The sequence below is a fragment of the Rissa tridactyla genome, chromosome 6 (assembly GCF_028500815.1).
Source record: "Rissa tridactyla isolate bRisTri1 chromosome 6, bRisTri1.patW.cur.20221130, whole genome shotgun sequence".
In the NCBI taxonomy this organism is placed as follows: Eukaryota; Metazoa; Chordata; class Aves; order Charadriiformes; family Laridae; genus Rissa; species Rissa tridactyla.
In genome coordinates, this window is record NC_071471.1 from 64075055 (window position 1) to 64098050 (window position 22996).

The following is a 22996-nucleotide window of genomic DNA, read 5'->3' on the forward strand; positions in this document are numbered from 1 at the left end:
TTTTTTTTAAATAAAGCTCACCGGGACTATTAGTCTCGCTAACATACACAGGCAGAGGTCTCTCCATGTACCCGTGCTGTGCAGTACGTAATGAGAGTGAAGGCTACAGGGTTCATCTGCCCAGGCTGAGGGCTGGGCAGCAAAAAAGCAAAGGATTTGCAAAACCTACCTTTGGAGGGGGGAGGTCCGGGAGGCTCTTCTGAGGAGGGGACGAATGCAGTCCTGAGTCTCCATTGGTCAAGGAGTTTCTCCGATCCAGCGCTGCAAGGCAGAAACACAATTATATCGATGGCACGTGGCATTTCCCAGCAGAGCGCTTGCTACCCGGGTCTGTGCAGGAACAGCGAGGCGCTATTTCAAGTAAGAACCAGAGTGACAATTACAGGCAGCGCTGCAGGGCCACCATGTCATTTCAGGCCATACCCAGGAATGTGGCACTTGGAGACCCAGCGAAAGAACTGGCCTCTGGTTTTGGGGCAGTTTTTTTCCTTCTGGAGGGAAAACTGTGAAGCCCAGACCCACTGCTGAAACTTTAAAGGGTCTTGAGAAGCAGCGTGGGCAGACACTACACAGTGTCTGGAAATCCACAGCACTTCAGCCCTTGCTAGCTCCGATCCCTGCTGCTGCAAGCGGACAGATCGGTGACTGTCCCCACCTCGGCTGCCTTTCCAGAAAACTGGAGCTAATGCCACCCTGCTCCCAGAGCGAACCGCAAAGGTTGCTGCACGATGGTTTATCAGAGCCAGCCAGGAACAGTAATTTAATTGCTATTGAAGGAAGACTTGCTCTCAAAGCAGCCCAGGCCAAACATGCGAAAGGGCATATGGCAGCAGAACCGCTCCAGGCGATCTGCGTCTGCCTCTGGAAAGTCAGATTTTCCAAGCAGCTGAATGCAGAGTGATTCAGTAGCTGGAGGGTACGGCAAAGGCTCAGACAACTTGTGTTCAGTCCCTCTTCCCCCACCACAGAACTCCTGGGTGGCCTCAAACAAGTGCCCAAATCCCATGACCTCCGAGACAGCACAATGCAGCAACGCTCAGGAACAAGTGGGAGCAAGGCGCCAAACGGCTGAAAAAGGAAGAACTTTGAAGGCATTATACTGTGCAGAGGGGAAGCTCCCTTTTGCAGAGCGTCTCTTGCCAAATACTTTGGGAGAAATGAGGCTAAGGTATTCAGATATTGCAAGTCCAGCAAATTAAAAGGGAACTGGGTCCCAAATCTGCAGGGAGTGGATGCTCTAGCTGCCTGCGTCACCTGCTGATGCTCCAGCCACATTCCTCGGGCACACACAGAAACCGCCAAGGCATCGCATGGTGCCCAGCAGCGGTTAGCACTGCGCTCGGAAGACGCGGGCAGGAACTTTGCTGCATATTTCTGGGCTTTAAAAATAGAAGCTGGAAACCACATTACTTTGTTCACGTCTGGGGCTTGGAAGCCACGATGACAGCTCTACCCTGCCAGGCTGCAGCCAGCTCCCGGCCTGACGGCGCAAGAGCTCAAAACACATCGCTCGTGACAAACCGCTCCCTGTGACACAGGTCTGGTCATCACCACTGGCTAACTTCAGTGAGACAGGAGGACGCAGAGACCCATGGATCAATGGACACCGATGCCAAGCAGCTGTTTGTGCCTCACAAGAAGGGCTGCTGGATGTCTTGTAAGGTTCTACAGGCTGCTGTTGGAGGTTGGCCTTTTCTGTAAAGCACCAAGGAGATGGTGCTTTGAGGGCAGACACCTTCCATCAACAGCAGCTGCTGAGGCCATTGCTGCTTTTGGAAGGACCAGAAACAAGTCTGAGATTTCCTAAAGCCCTTGGGCTACCATCCAAGAGGGGATTATCTCCACACTCACAGTTGTCCACACAGGGAACTTTATAGGGGCCTCTTTGGCAGGGAGAAACTGAGAGGCCAACTGACATCCTCCTGCACCAGGCAGAACCTCCCATGCTCAGCTCCACAGAGAAGAAATTGCAACAGCAAAAACCACTGCCAAACCCTTCGCAAGTAGTGGCCATCTGTTCTGGACTCTACAGCAAACCTAGCAATCATCCCATTGAACCTCAGCATGCCAGGAAAATGCTGTTTCATTTCTGTACCAGCAGTTCCGCCTCCTCCCACCAACCTTGGAGCATGGGACGGAGACCACAGCTTTGGTCCTCACCCTGCTGGAAACCTGCCCACCTCCATAGACACACACCCATGTACTCCAGCTGAAGAGCAGAGTAGGATGCAATGGAGCTTTGATTTTCAGGCTCTGTGTGGGAACCCCCCCCCTTAACCTTCATCCTGAAAGGCCCCTGGGACATGTTATGGGGTTTTCTGTTCTGAGGTTGCAGAGGGCAGCTATCACTGTGCCCAGCATATGGGGACAGGCACCTAATAGAACCATAGAATGGTTAGAGTTGGAAAGAACATTAAAGACCATCTAGTTCCAACCCCCCTGCCCTGGGCAGGGACACCTCCCACCAGACCAGGCTGCTCAAAGCCCCATCCAGCCTGACCTTGAACACTTCCAGGGATGGGGCATCCACAACTTCTCTGGGCAACCTATTCCAGTGTCTCACCACCCTCACAGTAAAGAATTTCTTCCTAACACCTAGTTTAAGTCTCCTCTCTTTCAGTTTAAAACCGTTACCCTTATCCTATCACTACATTCCCTGATAAAGTGTCCCTCCACATCTGTCCTGTAGCCCCTTTAGGTACTGGAACCCTGGAGCCTTCTCTTCTCCAGGCTGAACCATCCCAACTCCCTCAGCCTGTCCTCACAGCAGAGGTGCTCCAGCCCCCTGATCATCTTCGTGGCCTCCCCTGGACTCGCTCCAACAGGTCTATGTCCATCCTATGTTGGGGGCATGCTTTCTGTATGGGAAGTCCACACAGCACGTGCTGCACATATGTACCCCTTCCTTCTCCCGCTACACACGTCAGCACCACAAATCACAGACTGTTTCCTTACTGGGGGGGAAGGAAAGGAGTACTTTTTTCCTAGACAAGCATTAACACTTTGCAGGTGTCTTCTCATAAAGATGTCTCTCTAAACCCTGGAATTTGGAGAGAATTTAGAATAGGGAAGGAACAAAAAAAAAATAGCCAAAAGCCTACTAAATTTCGCTTCTGTGCAAACTGTTTTTTATCAGTGCTCTCTGTTCTTTGTAAAAGTGAATCCCTCCTGGTATTTGGGCTAAGAGGATCACAGTGTCCACCACCAGGAGGCCTACACTGCACATTGGTCCCACCTCCCAGGCTCCCACACCTCGATCCCTCTGTGCTGACTTCCACAAGGAGATGGCATTTGGCTCACTGAAGAGTCCCATGGATTTCCAAGGTAGATACTTGCTGTGTTTCTCAAGTAAATCAGATTAAGTAAGCGATGGTGCCTTCATCACTCGCTGCAGTGAATTCAATTGCTGTACCATAAAAAGGCACCTCAAAAGGAGCGTGTTTAGCTTAAATCCTTACTGACGGAATTGGAAGTAGTGAGCGAAATACGTTTTTTGCAGAAATAGCACATTTTAAGGTTTGCAGAGGGGACTTCTAGAGCCAACGTATTATCCCACAGGGCATGGGAGGTCCTATTGACCTCAGCCACAAAAGCATGGTCACCACATCCCACCAAAGGCTTTCAGTGAAACACAGTGCACCGAGCGGCAGTGGGTAAAAGGGGTCAAGGGAGCTGCATAATCACTGGGGGATCCATATCACACCCCCTAGCACCAGTGGATATTAGGCCCCCCTCCATCTGCCAACTCTGAACCTGCAGGTCCCACTTCTGGCCAGGCAGGCACAGAACTCCCTGTGCAGTTACAGAGGCAGGATCAGGGCTGTACATCCAGCTGCAGCTATGGCTAAGATCCCATACATGTGTCTCACTGACTTCAGCGTTTCCAAATAACTCAGAAGTTTTACTTGGAATAGGGAGGCTGTTGAAAACAGGGAAAGAGAGAAGCGCCAGGTCCCACAGGGAGCGACTGAGTGGGTAGGCTCATGGCCTTGATAGGGAAAAGTCTGAAATAAAAGAACCAACTCTAAAAATAAATTGTCTGAAATACGCCCCCGTGTTTCAGCATGGTAGATCAGTGCAAGTCGTGTTTTACCCACCCAAAGGAGAACGTATATAAAGAGAAGTTTCTGTCTCTGTTCAGCCACCAGGAGCTACTGGGAGGCTGCACGATCCTGTTATGGAGCATTACAGCATCACCCAGAGGGCCCTGTCTGGAGATCACACTGGGGCTGCACGCGTAATCTGGGAGGATATCCTGTCTTCAGGGCTATTTGAAGTTAATCTAAATTCAGCTGCAGGTAGTTTAAAAAACAAAGCAAACCAACCAACCAAAGCAACCCACCACAGAACAATAAAACCAAACCAAACAACTCTGGAAATGGAGCTATCCCAACTATTGCAGGACCAGCAGGCCAACAGCAGGCTGCACGGATGCGTCCTCTTGTCTCATCTATTTGGATCAGAAACTGTGGGGTAGGGTCAGCCTCTGACTACGTGTACGTTAAGGAGATGTGTGTCAGTAATAACCTCACTCCAGGCAATTTCTCAAAAACAGCCTCTGTGATGAACTTCAAAGACCAAGAACATTTCTAGAGAGTTATGTTCGTTCCCATGTTACAAATTCAAAATCTGGGAAATCTAAATTGGAAATGAGTATTTTATCTAGGTTTAATTTCTTGGCTTGTACACCACAGAACTCTTGCATCCCCCAGGAGATGATGGTCCTCTGCCTGTGCAGATGGCGAGGGTGCAGGCTGCGCCTGGGAACTTGCCTTGCAGACCCTCTGGGCTAGAGCAGAGCAACGCGCTAAAGACGACACATGCTTTCAAGGTCTCAAAGAGGTGAAGTGACATGTTTTGTGGCCAAAGGAAACATGAGGGCTTCCTTAAATATTTCAGGCACTGGAGCTGCAAGCCTTAGAAGGCAACATTTTTATCCCAAAATAACGCTCTCCAAAGTGCTACTTCCAGGAATAACCTCACAGTGTTGGCAAGGACCATGATTTCCAAAGGAATGTAATGAAAATTGCAGTCCTTCCACACCATCAACTACCTTGTCCCTCAGAGCTGCCAGAGGGGCCTCCACCGTTCCCAGTAAAGCAAGGGTCTAACCACACGTGCCTTCGTCGCCCCGTTGGATAGGAGGCAACCATTAATCTTCACCTCATTACCTTTGTCTTGTTTCTCCTGGTCACCCTGCTGTTTATGGATGGTCACTTTGTTCATATAAATGTATTCCTCATCGCCACCTGCAACCAAAGGGAAAAGTGATCTCCTTACCCACTTGCTGCTTTCACGTTGCTAAGTCTTTCCACAAAGACAGATGTAAAAAGCATCTCTGTTGAGTACATTTTGGGAAGAGTACATTGGTTGAGACAATGTGCAGAAAAAAACCCCAGCAATAATAAAAAGCGGAAAAATTAAATGCGTTATAGTCAGGAAATTCCACAAGTTAAAATTTCTACTTAAACATTAGCTTGGCCAAACAGTACATCCTGTGTATCTTACAAAGTGGATTAAATAAACTTAAGGTTTAATAAGGAAAACAGAAAGTATCAGGAATCTTGGGAATCCTTTGCTCATAAAGCTAGACACATAACTATAGTAATTTTACATAAACAATTAGAGGTCACTGCAAAAATAACCTCTGTTTCATTTTCTCCTTCTAATTTTCATGTCTCCGTCTCCCACCAGCCTCCAAGAAAATGTTGCTTCAAGACCCCGTTAGCAGTTCCCACGAGACCCCATCGCCCCATGCTCGGTTTCCTTGCCCGTACCACTGGACTTGGTGTAGACCCGCAGGAGGTCAGAGAGGAAGCTCTTCTTCACAACGGCAGTGCTGCTCAAGTTCTCCTTGTCCAGTATCCTCAGAAAATCTTCAAGTTCTGTGAGCAGCTGCTCGAGAGCTACAACAGCAACAGAGACAACTGTTGGCAAAGCAGTTGGGTGACAGTTCAAAAGAGGACATACATTAATTCTGAATTTTCCAAGATCCTCTGTGTTTTTCTGCCCAGGAATAATTCATATTTAGTTTTCCAGCTTGAACCCTCCCTCTAGTTTTGAAAAGAAAGTGTGTCACAAAGCCAATAAGGCTCCAACTTCCCTCTGTCTATTCACACACCAGTAAAATCCCATGTAAACATTTATTCTTCTTCCTATAGTACTTCTTCCTCAAGGAGGGGAAAAGCCTGGAGGGATTTTGAGCGCTAGGGCTGAGATTACACAAAAGCAGCTAGCAAGATCTTGACACTTGAATCTTGAGTCCTGGCAAACATCATTCAAACCTCATCTGGATTTGGATCTACCAAAGACTCTGCTTCCTGGTTTCTCTTTCCAAGCCTCCTCCTTATTTCCCTATCTGTAATGATTTGAAAACATTCATGTATGTGTCCCCCAAAAAAGACCAAAAAAACAGCATGTACGTAATTCATAATTCAGTAATTTCTCAAGCTGACTTGCTTGGGTTTTGACCACAGAGATCATTGTACCACCTGGAACTGAAGGCCCAAGACTAAGCAGCATCTTGGAAACTGCCAGGAAAGCAACTCGGACACACCGCTCCCCAGCCCCGACCGACGGCTCAGCCAGGCTAATGGGCTTGTTTTCCTCCCGAAGAGGTGCTACTCAGCTCTGCCACCGACAAATCACTTCTCTGACAGGGCTCACAGTGAAGCAACAGGCGTTTAATTGCCTGCTTTTGTTCATGCTGAAGTTTATCGTGGACTAATTAGCAGCAGTGGCAGCAGCCCATTCCAGGGAGGAAATAACAGAGTATTATGTGGAGAGAGGAAGCGCCGCGCAAGAATGACGGTGTGTGGGAAAAAGCACGGGAAACCCAGCCAGGGCCATTCCTCCCCTTTGGAGGCTCCCCCGCTACCCCACTCCATTACTCCCTGATGCTGAGGAGCTTTGGGGGACGCGGGCAGCCAAGCTTGGCTTTGTCCCCACCAGGCTGCAAACCAGGCTGTGACTCCTCAGCGCACCACTGAGGAATGTGACATACGGATAATTTAACTGGGGCAATGCTCCCTTCCCTTTACTTACAGCATTTCCACGCTGTGTGTTTCCATGGTACCCCTGTGAGTCACAGTTCACACCAATGAGCTGGAAAAGTGTTAATTTTTTGGTTTTATAAGGCAAAACATCTGAAGCATATCTAGTTTAAGTGCTATCACCTCGAAGGTCACAAAGAACATTTGTGTAAGACCAGGAGAGAGCCATCACTGCCTTACTCCCTGATCTTTAGCCACCAGGAGACCCTTTCTCAGATGAATACATGTTAGAATATTGATAAATAAAGCATAAATTGCTCTGTAAAGGTGTATGTTGCTAGCTATTAATTGAATAACATGCTACTGCTCTCAAACTGTATTAATCTTCACTAGCTTGACTGTAAAACAGTGTAATGACTCCGGATCAATCAATAATGGCTCCAGAGGAACCTGCCAATTGTTAGTTCTTTACACTTCCTTTTATACCTGCTACATCAAATTAATTCTCTTGTGGTCTGATTTAAGACGAGTAGGGAATGGAAAATGCCTGTATCATGCTGCATGAACTTGAGTGTTTTCGCTAGCTGCTGTTTTGCCCATCTATAAACCACTGCAAACCAGAGAAATCAAGAATCCCTTCAAGAAGTGATTTCTTGATTCAAGAAATAAACTGTAAGGAAACAGGTAGTATTTGGTGACGACAAGATTACACGTCACTGATATCAAACAATGAACTGTGAGCATTTGGTGTCAAACACACTCACAACCGGCTTCTCTCAAGCTTCAAGGACCCTGCTTTTTTTAAGTTTAAGGAAACTCCGCTGGGGTAAATCACAGCCTCATTATACTTGCTCATGTGCTTTGGCATCCCACTTGAGAAAATTTAAATTGAGGTCAGTTCCTGCTGGTCAGGCCTAAATGTATGTTCCTATTAGTTCATCCTGGTGGACAGGACATTTATGTGTCGGGGATGATATGAGAAGAAACAGCACAAAAAATACTGAATCTTAATGTGAAGCTTCAGAAGTGGGTCAGCTCCCAACAGCTGCCCGCGTGGAAGTCACGATACCATGTTTGCAGGGAAAGGGGTATAATTCCCATTCCCTCCTCCACCCCCACGACTGCAGAAAATGACTTTATTCTTCTCCCAGGCATGCACAGCTAGCACACACACAGGGCCGAGCTCTTATGAATAGCGCAGCCCATACAGTAGGTTACATTTTCCAGCCCACCAAAGCTGAATTCAGACTTCTAGTGACTCAAAGCAATTCATTTAGGACATGATCCTGGGGCCACAGAGGTCAGTGGAAAGACTTTGTCAGACTTCAATGGGTTCAGGCTTCAGGGACTCAAGAGAGATTAATTTTGCTCTTCTTCAGCAAGAAGCAGCATATAAACCATCTGCTTCTATGCAAGTATCGCTTTGATCTCAGCTGGATGTTCCCAATCCAAACCTGATACCTGCAAAAATAAACTGCCACTGAAATGAATGCGACCATTCATTCTCTCCTATCAGAAGGAGAACGAGCCAATATTTATTGGAGTGATGAACATGAGAAGAAGAATTACTACAATGGGAGTCTATAAGATCCTCTCTGCAAGCAAGAATCGCAGCAGGTCCCAGCAGGTGAATAGGACTAAAAACACTTGAGAGCCCACATACGTCAAACCGTCTCAGGATTTTGAACGCTGGAAACTACTGCTTGATCTCATGCTGTGGCGATGAGGCATTGAACACGCTCATGGTAAAACCAGGCTGGTAGTTATCCAAAGCAGCCTGGAACAAGTGGCTCTCCCTCCAAGGTGCATTGTTTTGCTCTCCTTATCTTAGCAGTTTAGAAATGAGAGCATGTAAAGAGATGATTCCCGTAGGCAGGCTTGCTCTGCAGGGCAATAGTTACAGGTGCAAGGAACACATCTGCAAAATCAAATGTCTGCAAGCAGCAGGATGAGAGATCAGAAGTAGACAGAAGCCAGAGCCACAAATCAGTGCAATTCTCAGAGATGCTTTTGAGAAACCTCCTACGTTACTCGTCTCAACTGTTGTAGCACTTCTTTGTGAACCCTCAATTACAATGTGATTCAAGTAATCTTTCTGACACCATCTCAAATAAATACTTCCATAGCACTTACAAAAATTCAGCCTACTTCATGGAAAACAGGAGATGACCTCTAAGGTTAAGACTGTCCCAGAAGAATTACGAGAGTTAGCCAGGGTCACTGTGAATACCTCTACTGAATCCAGTCCTCCCAAGTCCCAGGATATGACCTACTCCATCTCCTTACAAAGCATGGCCACACGTACGGGGTACCATTAGATAGTGCAGCACAGCTCAGATCATGCTGCTTTTCTCCATGGCCACAGGTATCAGCCACTTGATAAAACCATGAGGATTTTGCAACATGTGATGGGGAGTGGTGCAGGATCATCGTAGTAAACAGAAAACTTGGCTGATTTGCATCTGCAGTGAGTGGATGACCACCACTGAAAGGACTGAACTTTAAGGCGTATAGAAATATCACATCTTTACTGTAGTAAGGACTTGTAGGGGGTTACAACCAGAACTACCAGCTCCTCTTGCGTGCACTGAAGTGGAGGGTGAGAGATATTCTCCCTCTTTTACTCTAAGGCAATGCAAACCCTTTTCACAGAATCTCCTGGGCAGCCCTCTGACCAGAGCAGACTCCCTCTTTGAGGGTTGCAGCTTTGGTCGCAGCAATAAGCAAAGCATTGCTTGAAACACAACTGATCTGTTTCGACAGCAATTCAGCGGCAGTAGGACGGCACTGAAAAGGGCTTCTTTTGGCAGGAGTCTACAGCCTTTCTTTGCAGACAGAAAGTCTCTTGCATTGCGGTGCTGTCTATCCTAGTTCATGTGAAGCTAGAGCCAAAAATGCAGCAGCTTGCAAAGCCCCATTGAGGAAGCACATTCCTTGCAAAAGAGCTGCCAATTTTGCCTGACATCAAGGTCACTGAAAGGTAAATGACCATTAAACTAGATTAAAAAAGCCATTCCTACCAATAACCACCGATCTTTGTCATTGTGCTACAATAACAACCTATGTCTACATCTAATTACTTCATGTCTTGGCCTTATGAGGAAATGGAAAGACAGGCTCAGAATGAACTTCCATTCAAATGTTTTAGTAACCACTGGGCAGGATTATATTAGACCATTTAATCTAAATTCAATTATTTATTTTATGAAGGTAGAGGGGCCCCAGCCACCGGACAAAGAACTGTAATAAGATACATACTAAAAGACAAACTCTTTCCTCCACTAAGATGAGAGGTGAAAGATAAGGAGTATCATTTGCTAACAGGAAACCAAGGCATAGAGAGATTAAGCGATCCGTCCAAGGATACGGGCGTATTCTCCAGGAGATGAGGAATACAACCCAGTTTTCCTGTGTCCCAGCTGGCAGATCTCACTCCCAAAAGACCCTTCCTTGGATGTGGAAGCGCTGGGAGATTTCCCAACCTCTTGCCAAAAGCAGGATCTGGGTTTGGTACTTCCAGCTTCACCCCTCCTCGAAGGGGCTGGGCTGAGCTGCTGGCAAATACCACAGATTCAGGCACCTGGTAAATACCTGCAGCCTGTGGCATGCCAAGATTTCGCTTCAAAAGCCTTGGAAAGTCCAGAGATAGTGAAACTGATAAGAGCGCTGTGACTCATGCAAGCATCAGGCCGCAGGAGCGGAGGGGCTCCTGAGAGGCATCTTGAGGTGCCCCCAAGACCCTCCTCCACTCAGGACATCCCACGGCAGCCTTTCGTCCCCCATTTCCCGCTGACCAGCCCCGGCTGGCAGCACTGGGATTCCCCAGGGGCTGCTTTGGCAGAAAGCAGTTCCTTTCGTGCCCTGGTTTCTTTTTTCCGTCGCCGCATTAAATCAATAGGGCAGCTGACGAGCGTGCAGAGGGGACGGGCGGGCACAGAGACGGCATTCAGGCTGCTGAATAGCGAGTGCTGTCAGCGGAGCAGGAGCTCCCAGCCCAGGCCTCCTCGGCTAATTTGGAGTCTTACAGTAACAGTCGGCCTTTGCAAGGGGGAAAAGTGGCCCATGATGACAGCTAGAGAAGGCCATTCTCCCCAGCTGTGAGGAAAGGCAGATGCGTGGATGGTGACAGCTGTAACAGCTGGATGACCCCCAACGTGGGGCTGCCTTCCAAAATAGCAAAGCGGATCCTTCCTCAGGCAAACCAACCCTCCTCATCCTGTCGGCTTCAGGGTCCTGCAGAGGAGCAGGAGAGAAAAGGGTACAGCAATGCTTCGTCCCTTCTGCAAGGAAGGACACGTGGTGAACGGCTCATCCAGACACAGCGCCAGGAGGAACTAACATCCCTGTTGAACCCCAGAAGGCTGCTCCTCCAAAACGCATCCCCACCACGCGGAGACCCCACCAGCATTCACCCAGGATGATGAGTAGGGGAAAAAAAAAAAATGCTGACAAGCGTGGACTAAAGTTTATCAGCTTGGTTTTGATCGTCAGAAACCAGGCTTCGCTTCCCACGCTTGCACCTGCAATGACTGTCCAGCCTTCCTTCTTTTAGCTGGAAAAAGAATAAGAAGCCCAGCCCATTGTTGTCCAGTTGAAACTCCTCCATTTTTTTTTTCTACAGAAAAATAACTATAAGTATATAAATATTTGTAGAAAAAGAAGAAACCTCCCCAAAGCAAAATGATGCCGTGTTTATCAAAGGAAAGAAAAAGGACAAAAAAAAAACCACTCATAAAAAAGAACGAACCACCAAGCTTCCAGGGAACAGTGAACTTCCTCATTGGAGAATCACTGCTAGATTAAACAAAATAAGAGGCAAGATTCACAAACCCGAGACAAGCTAAAATTCCTCAGAATAAGGAAACTGTAAAATTAGAGACCTCCTATCATGGTTTCCCTATTAAACCAGACAAGTATCAGACATTTATGACCACCGTCACAAAACTGTCTGATTTTCAGACATAATGAGTGCTCACAAGGAAGGAAGACAGACAGACAGACAGAAAGAAAGAAAACCCACCCAGACTGCCTCTATTGATGTACCTAAAATCCAGTACCGCCTGGCTTCACACTCGCGTTGGGAGCATTAGGCTCCTCTTTGTTGCAAAGTATGAATCATGGAAGGAGGGAGGCAAACAATGTGTCTCGTTGGTTGTGGGCTGTGAACTGCGCAGATGAACCCAAGCAGCCCTGCGTGGGCTGCTCTGGAAGCCTGAACAAGACCCATATTGAGAAGCGGCAGCTCTAACCTAGGAACTCTGAACTTTAACAAAACGGCAGCAGAAAATGCACACAAAGCTTTTTTTTTCAGTTAGCTGAGCAAACAACAGACTTCTCTTTCCTCCGCTGGAAGGTGGGAAACAGCATCCAAGAAAAATTAAGAAAAAAAAGGAAGAGAGAAGAGAAGCAAAATATGAAAATCACTGTGTCATAAGGAGTATTTACTAATCAGTCTTGTATTTTAGTGCCGTATTGCTTTATTATATGCAATAGAGGGTATATGCATGAAACTTCAGGGGCAATACAGCGACGTCTGTCTTTGCAAAGGGTCTCAGTCTTTCCAGGACAGCACAACTGGTGAGTCACTGGAGGTCTCACACTAGCAAACAAATTTGTTGGATGACATCTGAAAGAAGCTGGCAACTCTTCCCTTTGTAGCGTGCCGTATTAGCAGAGTGCCCATCAAGCTCAGGGGATCCCCGAAGCTTTACTAGGCTACAGACCAAAGGTCTCTGCTCAGGTGCTTAGCAATGCATGTATCATCAGCAAACGGGGACATATCAAAGCGCCATGGAAAACCGTGCTAGGACCTGGAGTTGATGGGACTGTCGCCGTGGGAAGTGCTGCATCCTCAGCACGCGGGGGACCAGGTCACATATCACTTGCGTAATACAGTAATTCCAGCTGGGGCAGAACCCACCTAGGAAAACATCAGCGAAGCAACTAAAGAAACATCAGCGCAGTGGCCAAGAGGATCAGTAAGGATCAAACCAAATGAAGATAACTGTCAATTAGAAAAATTTGGACGAAGTCAGGCAGGGCAGGATGTTTAAGAGGGTCCTCTTTCTAAGGTAAATATCCCCAAGAGTGGGCCCCAGCGAGCTCCCTTCCTACCAGGGAGGAAAACAAACCCAACAATTCTTACAAACCAGAAATCCTGTTTGCTGCCAAGCCCCAGAGTTGAATCCTACAGTGGCATGACAGAGACACACAATTTCCTCTAAAGTCACCACCATTGATTCTCTTCTCCCCCCCCAGTCCTTTCTGCTGTTTTTCCCCTCCCTTATTCCTTTAGCTTTCTGCTAAGATTGGTTCTTTTCAGTCTTGTGAAGTTTTGCTTTCCTCTCCATCCCTCGATCCTTAGAAGACTGCACAGCTGACTTCACTGGGGGCTTGGTGACCACCTGACCTGCAACTTAAAGGACATCCGTTGTTTGCTCTCTAATGTCATGCATAGCTATATCCAGGCAGGGGCTACCGAGAGGCGTTTTATCAAATAAAACAGTTGTTTTCAAGAAAGAGAAACATGCAAAAAACCTCAACTACGTGACACAAACATGTGGGGCTCTACTGCTCAAATCCAGCCTGAGGAGGCATCACACAGCCACCCGCTCCTTGTTCTCCTCTGCCTTAATGCGGTCTCTGCTCCACAAAGGTGGCAACACACGCTTCTGCACCTCAGCTCAGGTCTTTGCCAAGGATCCTCGGTTAGGGAGCATGATTGCAGTCAAAATGCTGTGGGAGACTTGGCATCATCCTTGTTCCTTGCTCTGCACAGATACGTCTAGACGAAAACACATTTCCACTCCCCTCTGCATTACAGAATAGCGGGTACACTGCTGTCCTAATCCCTGCCAGAGACCACAGCCACGGGACCCATCTTTCCCATGGAAAAAGGAAGCCTGGGATACCACATTCCCAAAACAGCGACTGGGAAAATGCAAGATCCTAACAAGATTAGCTATCACAATGATGGTGAACGACAGCCCTGGAACAGCACCCCAGAGTTTGTACCACTTCAATACAAATAAAGGAGGTTAACTGCCAAAAATATTTGGAGATGGATTTCTTTCTCTCAGGCAAGACACAAATTAAAGGAAGCTGCCAGATACACACAGGGTTGTGTTTTTTTTGAGAAGACATGCACACACACACACCCCCCCCTCTGAAGGCCTCATATCAAAGCATTTTCCCACCATTCTCTGTTGATCTAATGGCATCATTTCTCCAATGAACAATAGAAACATAACAGAAGGGGAAGGCAATTATGTTTGAGAAAGCAAAAGCAAGAGCTCCGGGGTCAGAGAGAAAGACGGACTCAGAGCCCTGGCGTCCCCAGTCTTTTCCTTGCTGTTTCCTCTGCACCAGGGGCTCTTCCAGCCATGCTGGCCATGACAGCCAGGGCTGGGCCTCTGCTCCTACAGCTGAAAAAGAGAACTGCTACACAAGGCTATTGCACTAGTGCAGGGGAAAAACAGGTTTTAAAAGTATCCTGAGGTATATCAGGGTAGGCTAGTAGAGTCTACAGCAACATCATTATTGATTGCTAGACTTCTTTCTTAATAAGCTTGCTCAATCTTTTGTCCAAACACTGCGTGCAGGCCTTAGCCATCGTCTTCAAGGCAACCCGGGAACCTCATCATCGGGAAGGAGCATCATGCAGCTAGGGTGCCGAGCAGTGTTGATGCAGCGATATGCAAACCATCAGTTTTCTCTGGAATCCCAGGGTATAATCATCAGCAGACAAATTTGCTCAAAAACCAACCAAACAAAACCACCCCCCAAAAATCCCGCAATCTACAGACAGCACCACGGACCAAAGCTCACGCCCTTTCCTAACAACAAGGGTCAAAGCAAACCAATATTTACTAAACTTCATTTAAGGGTTAAGAGGTGTGGAAAGGGAAGGCTTAGGAATGACTACGCTGTACTTCGGAGGTCAAATTACAAACCCTCTCCTGCCATGAGTCACCAGTGCTCAGTGAGTGTCTCCCAGCAGGGCTCCAACATCTGCCACCACAGGAGGCCACAGCTCCCGCCCACCCTCCCACATGCACCAGGAGGGCACTGATGCAAGAAGGTGACCTGAGGACAGGGCTGGATGTCCCTGCTCTTACATTCAAGAGATGCCATCTTTACTCCCCTCCCACACCTCCAACATGACAGTTTCACTGAAGTCAAGGGAGGAAGAGCAGCCTCGCAGGAGCAGGGAGCTCCCCTGTTCGCTGTGGATTTCCAAAGCAGCTGGGCACCACATGAGCTGTTTCGAGACACACGTGCCCTATGGGGAAACACCAATGTTTTCCTAATGCTGCAGCGATGCTCCAGAGAAACAGAGGCTCTGCCTTGCTTCACACCCCAAACATTACTTTCATCACTCAACAGGTTTTCAAATGGCGTTCAAGTTTTTGGTACCATTTGGTATCTGTGTTATTAATCCATGTTGCCCAAGAAACTCCCAAATATGTTTTCTTAGTAGAGCCTCTCTGTCCAATACTCATAAAAACAAGTATGGGCTGCCTTGGGGAAAACAAGTGTCACCCACAGGGAAGAGCCTCAGAAGCGAGACTCTCCCAAGCCGCCCAATTTATGCAACGGCTGCACACACATTACTCTTCCAACACAGGTCCCATCCACCACGTGAAGGTAACATGGGTGACAATACTTGGAGGAAAAACGGTGATACAACACGTCTCATAAGCCAGGCGCATACTGGGATAAGTGATGCAGTAATATGGAAACCAGCACAGAACCAGTGGAGATACCGGGTCAGGATACCAGTGCCATGCAGACTGCTGGAGCTGCACATCATAGCACAAGGAGATACAATGTGAAATCCTGTTCATCTCCCTATGGGTCCAAGCCCCACACGATGTGATAAACTCATGGAGCAGGGATCAGAGAAGCCATGGACATTTACCTACTGAGATAAGCAACTTCTGCAGTGACCTACCTAATGGGTGGCTCTTGGTTTGACTCATGGTGATGGACCTGTCCCACTGCCCACAGATGCTTTGCTGCATAGGGTAGTCTCTTACAAGGCATGGGAGACGCAAGCACCGAAACAGCTGCCAGGACTGAGGAACAAACCTTGTTTTACCACTAGCAGAAGCCACCACCTGTCCCCTGGACTTGAGCCTCATCACTGAGGAGCAGCAAGTCAAACTCGGAGATGCACAGGTGGGAAAGCGGAGGCTCAGGACAGGACAACCGTATCACACCTCTGCCTTCTTCCCCAGCAGGGCCCCACAGGAGCCCAGGGTGGCTGAGGCAGCAAAGAACCAGGACAAAGACTGGTGTTTCTTTTTTATCATGTGAATTGGAAAACTTCTTTTCTATCCCGACTGTGAGGCATGGGAAATGAAAGACAGCTCTCAAACCAGCAAAACAACCATTTACCGGATAAAAAAGATTTTCTTACTTTGTCTGTCTTGCACTTTGTTTACATGAATGAGAGCCAGTTATCCAGACTGGGAACAATACTCTGAATTAAATCTCTGAAACCCATTACATAAATATGCCGAAGGTATCACTAATCCCATCACAGATTTAAGAGTTAGATCATTATTTTCATTTACGATTTCAGCAGAAAATCTGTGACAAGAAACTGCTGATAAATGAGTTCAAGCCTTCCAGCAAATTCAGCTTCCTCAGAGCTTTTTGGAACTCACACTTGACTCTTTCATCTCCCTCTTAACAGGCTTTGGAGGCATCCTCGTAGCTTGGCTATGACTTATCCAGCACAGTATTTCTCTTTTCTCAGCATTACATGCTAATGAACACTTATGTCATCCTCAGTAACTGAGGATCCCTCCCCACCTGGGTTATTCGGGGAGCACTTGCCCAGGGGAGCAGCATGAGCAGGCAGCAGCGTTTTCGGGATCAGCAGCTTGTGCCCAGCTCCCTGGGGCCAGGGGAGGCCACTCTGCCCTTGCTCAAAGCCACATCACTGTTTTCCATCCAAAAGGTTAACATAATATAGTTAAGCGTTGGCACTAATAAATTAATGGCTTTTAATGAAAGTAATAACTTGAAGGAACTCTATTTACTTACCGCTAAGCGCTGCCTGGCTAGTCCCCTGCTCTGCCTCCAGCGCTGGCAGCAATTCAATCAAGGACACGATTAGCATCTCATGAGCAGGAACTGCCCTCCAGATCGTTTTCTGGTGCTCACAGGCATAAGGAGATGCGCATCCTCACAACCGCCGGCTAGCTGGTAAGGAACAGCCAGCCATAGCCCACCAGCAGCCTTCCAGTTTTGCAGAGAAAGTACCAAAACCCACTAGCCTGTCAAGTTGCCGATGGCCCAAAGAAGAAGAGGAGGCAGGGACGTTGCTTTGCCTACCTGTTTAGGCAGCAGTACATTTTGGATATCACTTAGGGAGCAATAGCAGGCCGCCACTGCAAACATCTGCTCAGCCTTTTGACTCTCCTTCCACTAATTCTAACTTCCTAGAGAAGCTGTGGATGCCCCGTCCCTGGAAGTGTTCAAGGCCAGGCTGGACAGGGCTTTGAGCAACCTGGTCTAGCAGGAGGTGTCCCTGCCCAGGGCAGGGGGGTGGAACTAGATGATCTTTAAGGTCCCTTCCGACCTGAACCATTCTGTGATCTTTTGTTTGCCCCTAAAACAAGATTTCTGTCCGGCAGTCAGCTCTCTCACACTGGCACTGATGGGACTTTGCTGGCTCTGGACTCTCATCTGTGTGAAAAACTACCCAAGGGGAAACGTGTGGCCTGGTAGCCAGGGGGAAAGGGCAGGGAGCAGCGACTAGTTCCATCTCAGCCTTCAGCAGAGACATCTGTTACAGCTGCTGAACAGGTCACACACTGCACAAGATACAGACCAAAAGCCACAGGGAGAAGAACTGCCAAGCTTTTGAGGGCTGCTCAAGCCATCAAACACCTCAGCTCCTCCATGGTATTCAAGAAATGTATGATCTAAATTTCCTCTCCATTTTGAATAACAACTGTCTGAAATTTCCAGGTGAGACATGCCAACTCATGCTTCTACAAATTCCCCCTCCTGGGGGGCAAGGAAAGTGCAGGAAACTGTTTCAGAGACATAGAAGAGAAACTGGAACTATAGGAACCTCTCAGCCACGAAACAGTATTTTGCACTTTCCCCACCCGTGATTATCCATCCACACCCAGAGTGCTTTGGAGGCAACGCTCCAGCACATTTTGCCCACATCTTCTGTATGCCTGTCTCGGGGTGCCATCTCAAAAGGGCATTTGAGGAGGAGTGTTACGTGTTGGTATAAAGCAAGAGAAGACAAGTGAAAGCCCTAATGCAGGCCAAGATATCTCAGTGAGGACCAGTGAGTCTACCCCTCGCTAGGTGCGGGCAGATGTAGCAGGGGATAAAGGAAGGGGGATGAGGAAGGTCAGTGAAGAAAGATGCGTGTGACCACTTGTATCCCTCAATGCTGCAGCATCTCCACCTCGCCCTGAGCAGGCCAGCATGCTCACACATCGCGGCACCATGCAGAAACCATGCTCAGATCCTGGAAATAGTGTCTTGGGGCAGCAGGGCGTTCATGACCTGTGCCTCTCTGCTAGCTTAGGTATCTCTGGGCCAAACCGCAGACTCACCTTTTGCAACACTTGACAAATCGGTCCTGCAAACCTGGGAAAGGTTACTGTGCAATTAAATACTTCAGAGACTTTCTTCAGTATTCACCCTTCATCACAGGCAGCCTTTTAGGTCACAGCGCAAAAACTTCAGCAACGGGGCTGATACCCAAAGCTTCTGTGAAGATACACACCCAGCACTGACTGACGCTCAGGCCCCGGCTTCACCAAGACATGTTTTTCCTCTTAACACACCTCACTCCACGTAAACCTCTGCTTCCCACCTCCGCCATCTCTCTTTTCAATTTTTCTGCCCTGTTTTAGGTGGCTGCAAGAACTTGCCCTCCTGGCTGGCACACGGCACGCTACCTTTCCCGCATGAGTCAGCGGCCAGCAACAGGAGAGTCGCTCTTTGTAACTGAAAAGGAATTAAGTGATTTTGAAGCAGGGGAGTGTTTTGGACTAGTTAGCTGACTGACAGCAGAAGCACTTCAGAAAAGGCTGCATTATGAGAAGCAAACTTCAAAAGGAGAAGTGACAAGGCCAGAGTGTTTGTGGTGCTTGAGGAAGTCATTAGAATTTAAAAGGGACACAGATTGGGCAAGTACACTAGGCTAAGAAAGATGAACTGCTGCCAAAAAAGTTTCTTTAGCTTTCCCAGTGCTCCCTAGCCTGTATTAAACACAGTTTCATGAATATCCGTGCCTCAAAACATTTTTACAGAAAACACAAAACACTTGCAATTGCTGAAAACATGAGAAAGATGCCACCATCAAAAACTAGATGCCTCCTGCTCCAAATGTCTCTTTTCAGCTTATTAATAGCCGTCGTGCTTTCATCATTCCCAAACAGGAGGGGGGTTCTGCAAACCCCTCAGAGATAAGACGTTTCTGAGAGGACTGGTTTTGTATATGCCACAGTTTATCTTCCTTCATTGCAGGGGTTTTTTTGAAGCAAAAGGCTTCAAAGGCTTCCAGGGTCCATAAGCACTGATGTTTGCTCTGCAGCGATTGACCTGCCAGGTCAGGAGCGCTACTCCAGTAGGAGAGGTGTGATGTTAAGAGATCAAACTGAACGCAAAACTCAGTGGTTTCCAGTCACCAAGGTTCATCGCTAAATTTCCGCTGCTTTTGAGATCTCTGCTATGCCACAGGAGGTTTTGAAACAGAGATTCAAACAAACACAAGGCTGCAACAGCAAAATTGCATCCGAAATCAGCAGAAACTTCTGTTCTGGTTTTCCTGAGTAATCTGAAGCAGCTCACAACAAACTCAACGTTTAGCCCCTTCCACTGAGACGTCTCAACACTTCTAGGAAAGCAAAAGCCAAAGCCAGAGGTCTGCAATAAAACCCAAGGCCAAAAGATTTGCAGTTCTGGAGCAAAGCCAAAGCTGGTTTCCATCAAAGCCATTTCTTCCCATCATCTATTCCCTACCTGAAGGCATTAATGCCCGTTTTCTTGACCCTTTCCCCCACTGCAGAGACTTTTTTCTCGATGGTTCATATCCAGACAGTAACAGAGACAACTACAATGAGTCAACAGCCCTCCGAAGGCAAACAGGGCTGGTGGTGTCTCACTGGGTGCAGGTGAGATGTGGTGAGTCAGGCAGGAGGAATGAGCTCGAGCAGCAGCACCTGGCACTGGTTCCTCCAGACTGCCCCGCTCCCAGCTCAGTGGGTCACTGCAGTTAAGGCACTTGAGTTGCTTATCTGTCAAGTGTTTAAAAAAAAAATAATTTTCTGGAAGTTTGGCAAGCTTAACCAGGCTTCCAGTAACACTCTGAAGAAGCTCACAGGATGTCATAATAAAGTATTTATTGAAAATTGTCTCGGCATTCAAACGCTCCTTGTGAATTCAGTTCAAGCTGCGTTGGATCCCATCTGCTTCAGGCTTGTGGATCCTACCGTAATCTCAAAGGAATGGAAGTTTTCACCCTATGTCACTTATCCCCATGGGTCTCACGGGGCCTCTCTTTCACAAGATCCTGACACAATTTTAAGGGAAACAGAACAATCTTTGCACAAGCGCAGCCACTCCTGAATGAGGACTCGTCACAAGAAGGTAGATGAAGGGTGCCATATTTCAGGACATAGTGGCAGACTGGCAAAGGCATCTTGCTACGGAAGCCAAGATACCACTTCAAAATTTGCTCCAGGAGGTATCAGTGGTACCATCAGCCTGACCCATATGCAAGCAGCCACCTAGGTATTTGGGCCATGATTTGAAGGCAACTCGACACGCTGGCCCAAATACCTGGGTGTTCCTAAGCTATGTCAGCTCAAGGGGCCAGGCAGGTCCACCTGGACCTTCGGACTTGCGGTGGAAGTTGGAAGGTTGGGTTTAGAATAAATTGGGTTACATATAAAAGCAGCATTCCTTTGAGAGCACAGAAATGCTCAGAGTATACATAAAGATCTCGCTGTTGCCGTGCAGTCACCACAGATGCCTTCCTGAGCTGTATCTTCATCTGGTGTAGATCTATGCAGCTCCACTGAACCCTACCAAAGCAGTTTTAATTTAAGCACAGAGGAGAAGGATGCCCTCTTATCAGGAAACTCCTGTTTTATGCAGGCATAAACAGACAACGCAGAAATCACCCATTTCACATCGGATCCAGATGTCCAGCTCTTGGGATCCCAAAACATCAGAGGAAAATCCAAGATGAAAGTGAAACAAAAGGCAAGCTGCGTTTCACTGAAATGGGAAACACAAACCATTCCATGTTCAATTGGAAGCTTGAACTTTGGGGTTTTGTTTGTTTTTAAGAAAAGACGGAATCCACCAACCTTCAATAGCCAATAACCTCACTGGGCTGCTGGGGCTCTCCTCTAGGATGGGAGGGACTGAGGACCAAAACTGAGCTCAGATTGTGCAGCACCAACTCCACTGCATACCAAACACCAGTTCCTCTGGAGCTGCTCTCTCCCATTTAAGTCATTCCCCTAACATAGACATGTACACACGTTACTACCGTTCCTCGGGGTAGGAGCCCCCGGGCAAAGACAGAGGCAGTGATCTCGGAGGCTTAGGCCTGGGGACCTGGGTTTCCTGGGCAATACCATCACCACAAAGGCTGTTCATGATCAGAAATACCAGCCAAGACCCGAGGAACTTTTGTGAAAAATACTTTTGTACAGCTTCACTTAGGGAAAAAAAACAAACAAACAAAAAACCAAACAAAAAACCCTCAACCAGCAAGTTTCTGATGGGTCAGGATTTTCTGGAGAGGGGGGAGAAAGAAAGAAAGAAAAAAAAAAAAAGTCCAGCAGAAAAAACTTCTACTTGCTGTAAGTGCAAGAGGATACCAGCATCAGACTTTTTCATGCCAGTAGAGTTCCCCGGGCCAGACTCACCAGGGCAGCTCCAACAACTTCATCCCAGAGCGGTGCTACAAAGCCCTAACAGCTCCTAGTTAACTGCACTAGCAGACTAAGTTTATGGCCCTTTTGCATTAGCCCAAAAGCCCAGTGCAGCTGGGAATTACCAATAAATTTGGCCTATGAACTCCAGCTGCATCACCAGTAATCCCTTACTCTCCCAGTCACAGGAGAAGCCTGGAAATTTTTTTAAGTTCATATCTCATAGAGGCAGTAGTCTCTCCAGCAGAGGAGTCAATGCTGGCCACGCCAGCCTGCATCCCGGTGCAGCATCCCACAGGGAAACCTGCTTCCATGCACAGTGAGGGCCCCCACATGGAGCTGCAGCCAGGAACCCCCAAACCAGCCTCTTCCTGCACATCCCAGCCCATCTCAGAAATTACAGGCTGCTGCAAAGAAGGACCTCCACGATCTCCTTTTTCTTACTGGAGAAAGAAAAATGCCACTGATGTCCTAACGTGCCTGCTTTCCTTCCCTTCTCCCACTGCTGCCTGGGGTTCCAGCAAGCACACTCTACCAGGGTGGGACCCAGCGGCTTCTGCAAGGGGCTTGCCCCGTGCTGATATTTGGGTTAGAAAACAGCCACTGTATTCTCAGTCACCTTTCATGCCACCCAACTCGGTACCAGCTGCTCCTGCTCTGACTGGTTAAGTATCAGATCAGGATCTGGCCTTGATGCAGAGGGATAGCCACCAGACCAAAAACCAACATTGAAAAAACAAACAACTCCCGAACCAAAAGTCACAAGGCGACCCTAAATTTCTATTTGAAAATATTTAGGCAGGATGTCTTGCTGAGCTGACACATCTGGTTTCCAGAAGGACTTCAGATGGGAGCTGTGCTGAACAAAAACTTTTCAGGATGCCCACAAAAGAGGGAAACGAGGAGCCTGGGACACACTGCTGCAGTCATGCAGCGCAGGGAGGACTTGGCATCGGAGCTGCAGAGCCCCGAGGGAACCATCCTCATGGTTATCCCCATCAGCACAGCTGTTGGACTTAAACGTAACCTGAATCCCATGCATGTACCAAGCAAAGCAAGTGGGTGATCTGAAGG

At 47.8% G+C, this 22996-nt stretch overlaps 1 protein-coding gene across 3 annotated transcripts in view; it reads right to left on the reverse strand.

Moving 5' to 3' along the window:
* The window catches only part of AFAP1L2 (actin filament associated protein 1 like 2), a 70370-nt gene that overhangs the window by 22527 nt on the left and 24847 nt on the right, over positions 1–22996 (reverse strand). For all 3 annotated transcript variants that reach the window (XM_054206814.1, XM_054206815.1, XM_054206813.1), the window contains exons 2-4: positions 5778–5906; positions 5172–5249; positions 170–261 (exon numbers count right to left, since the gene is read on the reverse strand). In XM_054206814.1, the coding sequence (XP_054062789.1) occupies positions 170–261; positions 5172–5249; positions 5778–5906 (299 nt within the window). The remainder of the gene's footprint in view (positions 1–169; positions 262–5171; positions 5250–5777; positions 5907–22996) is intronic.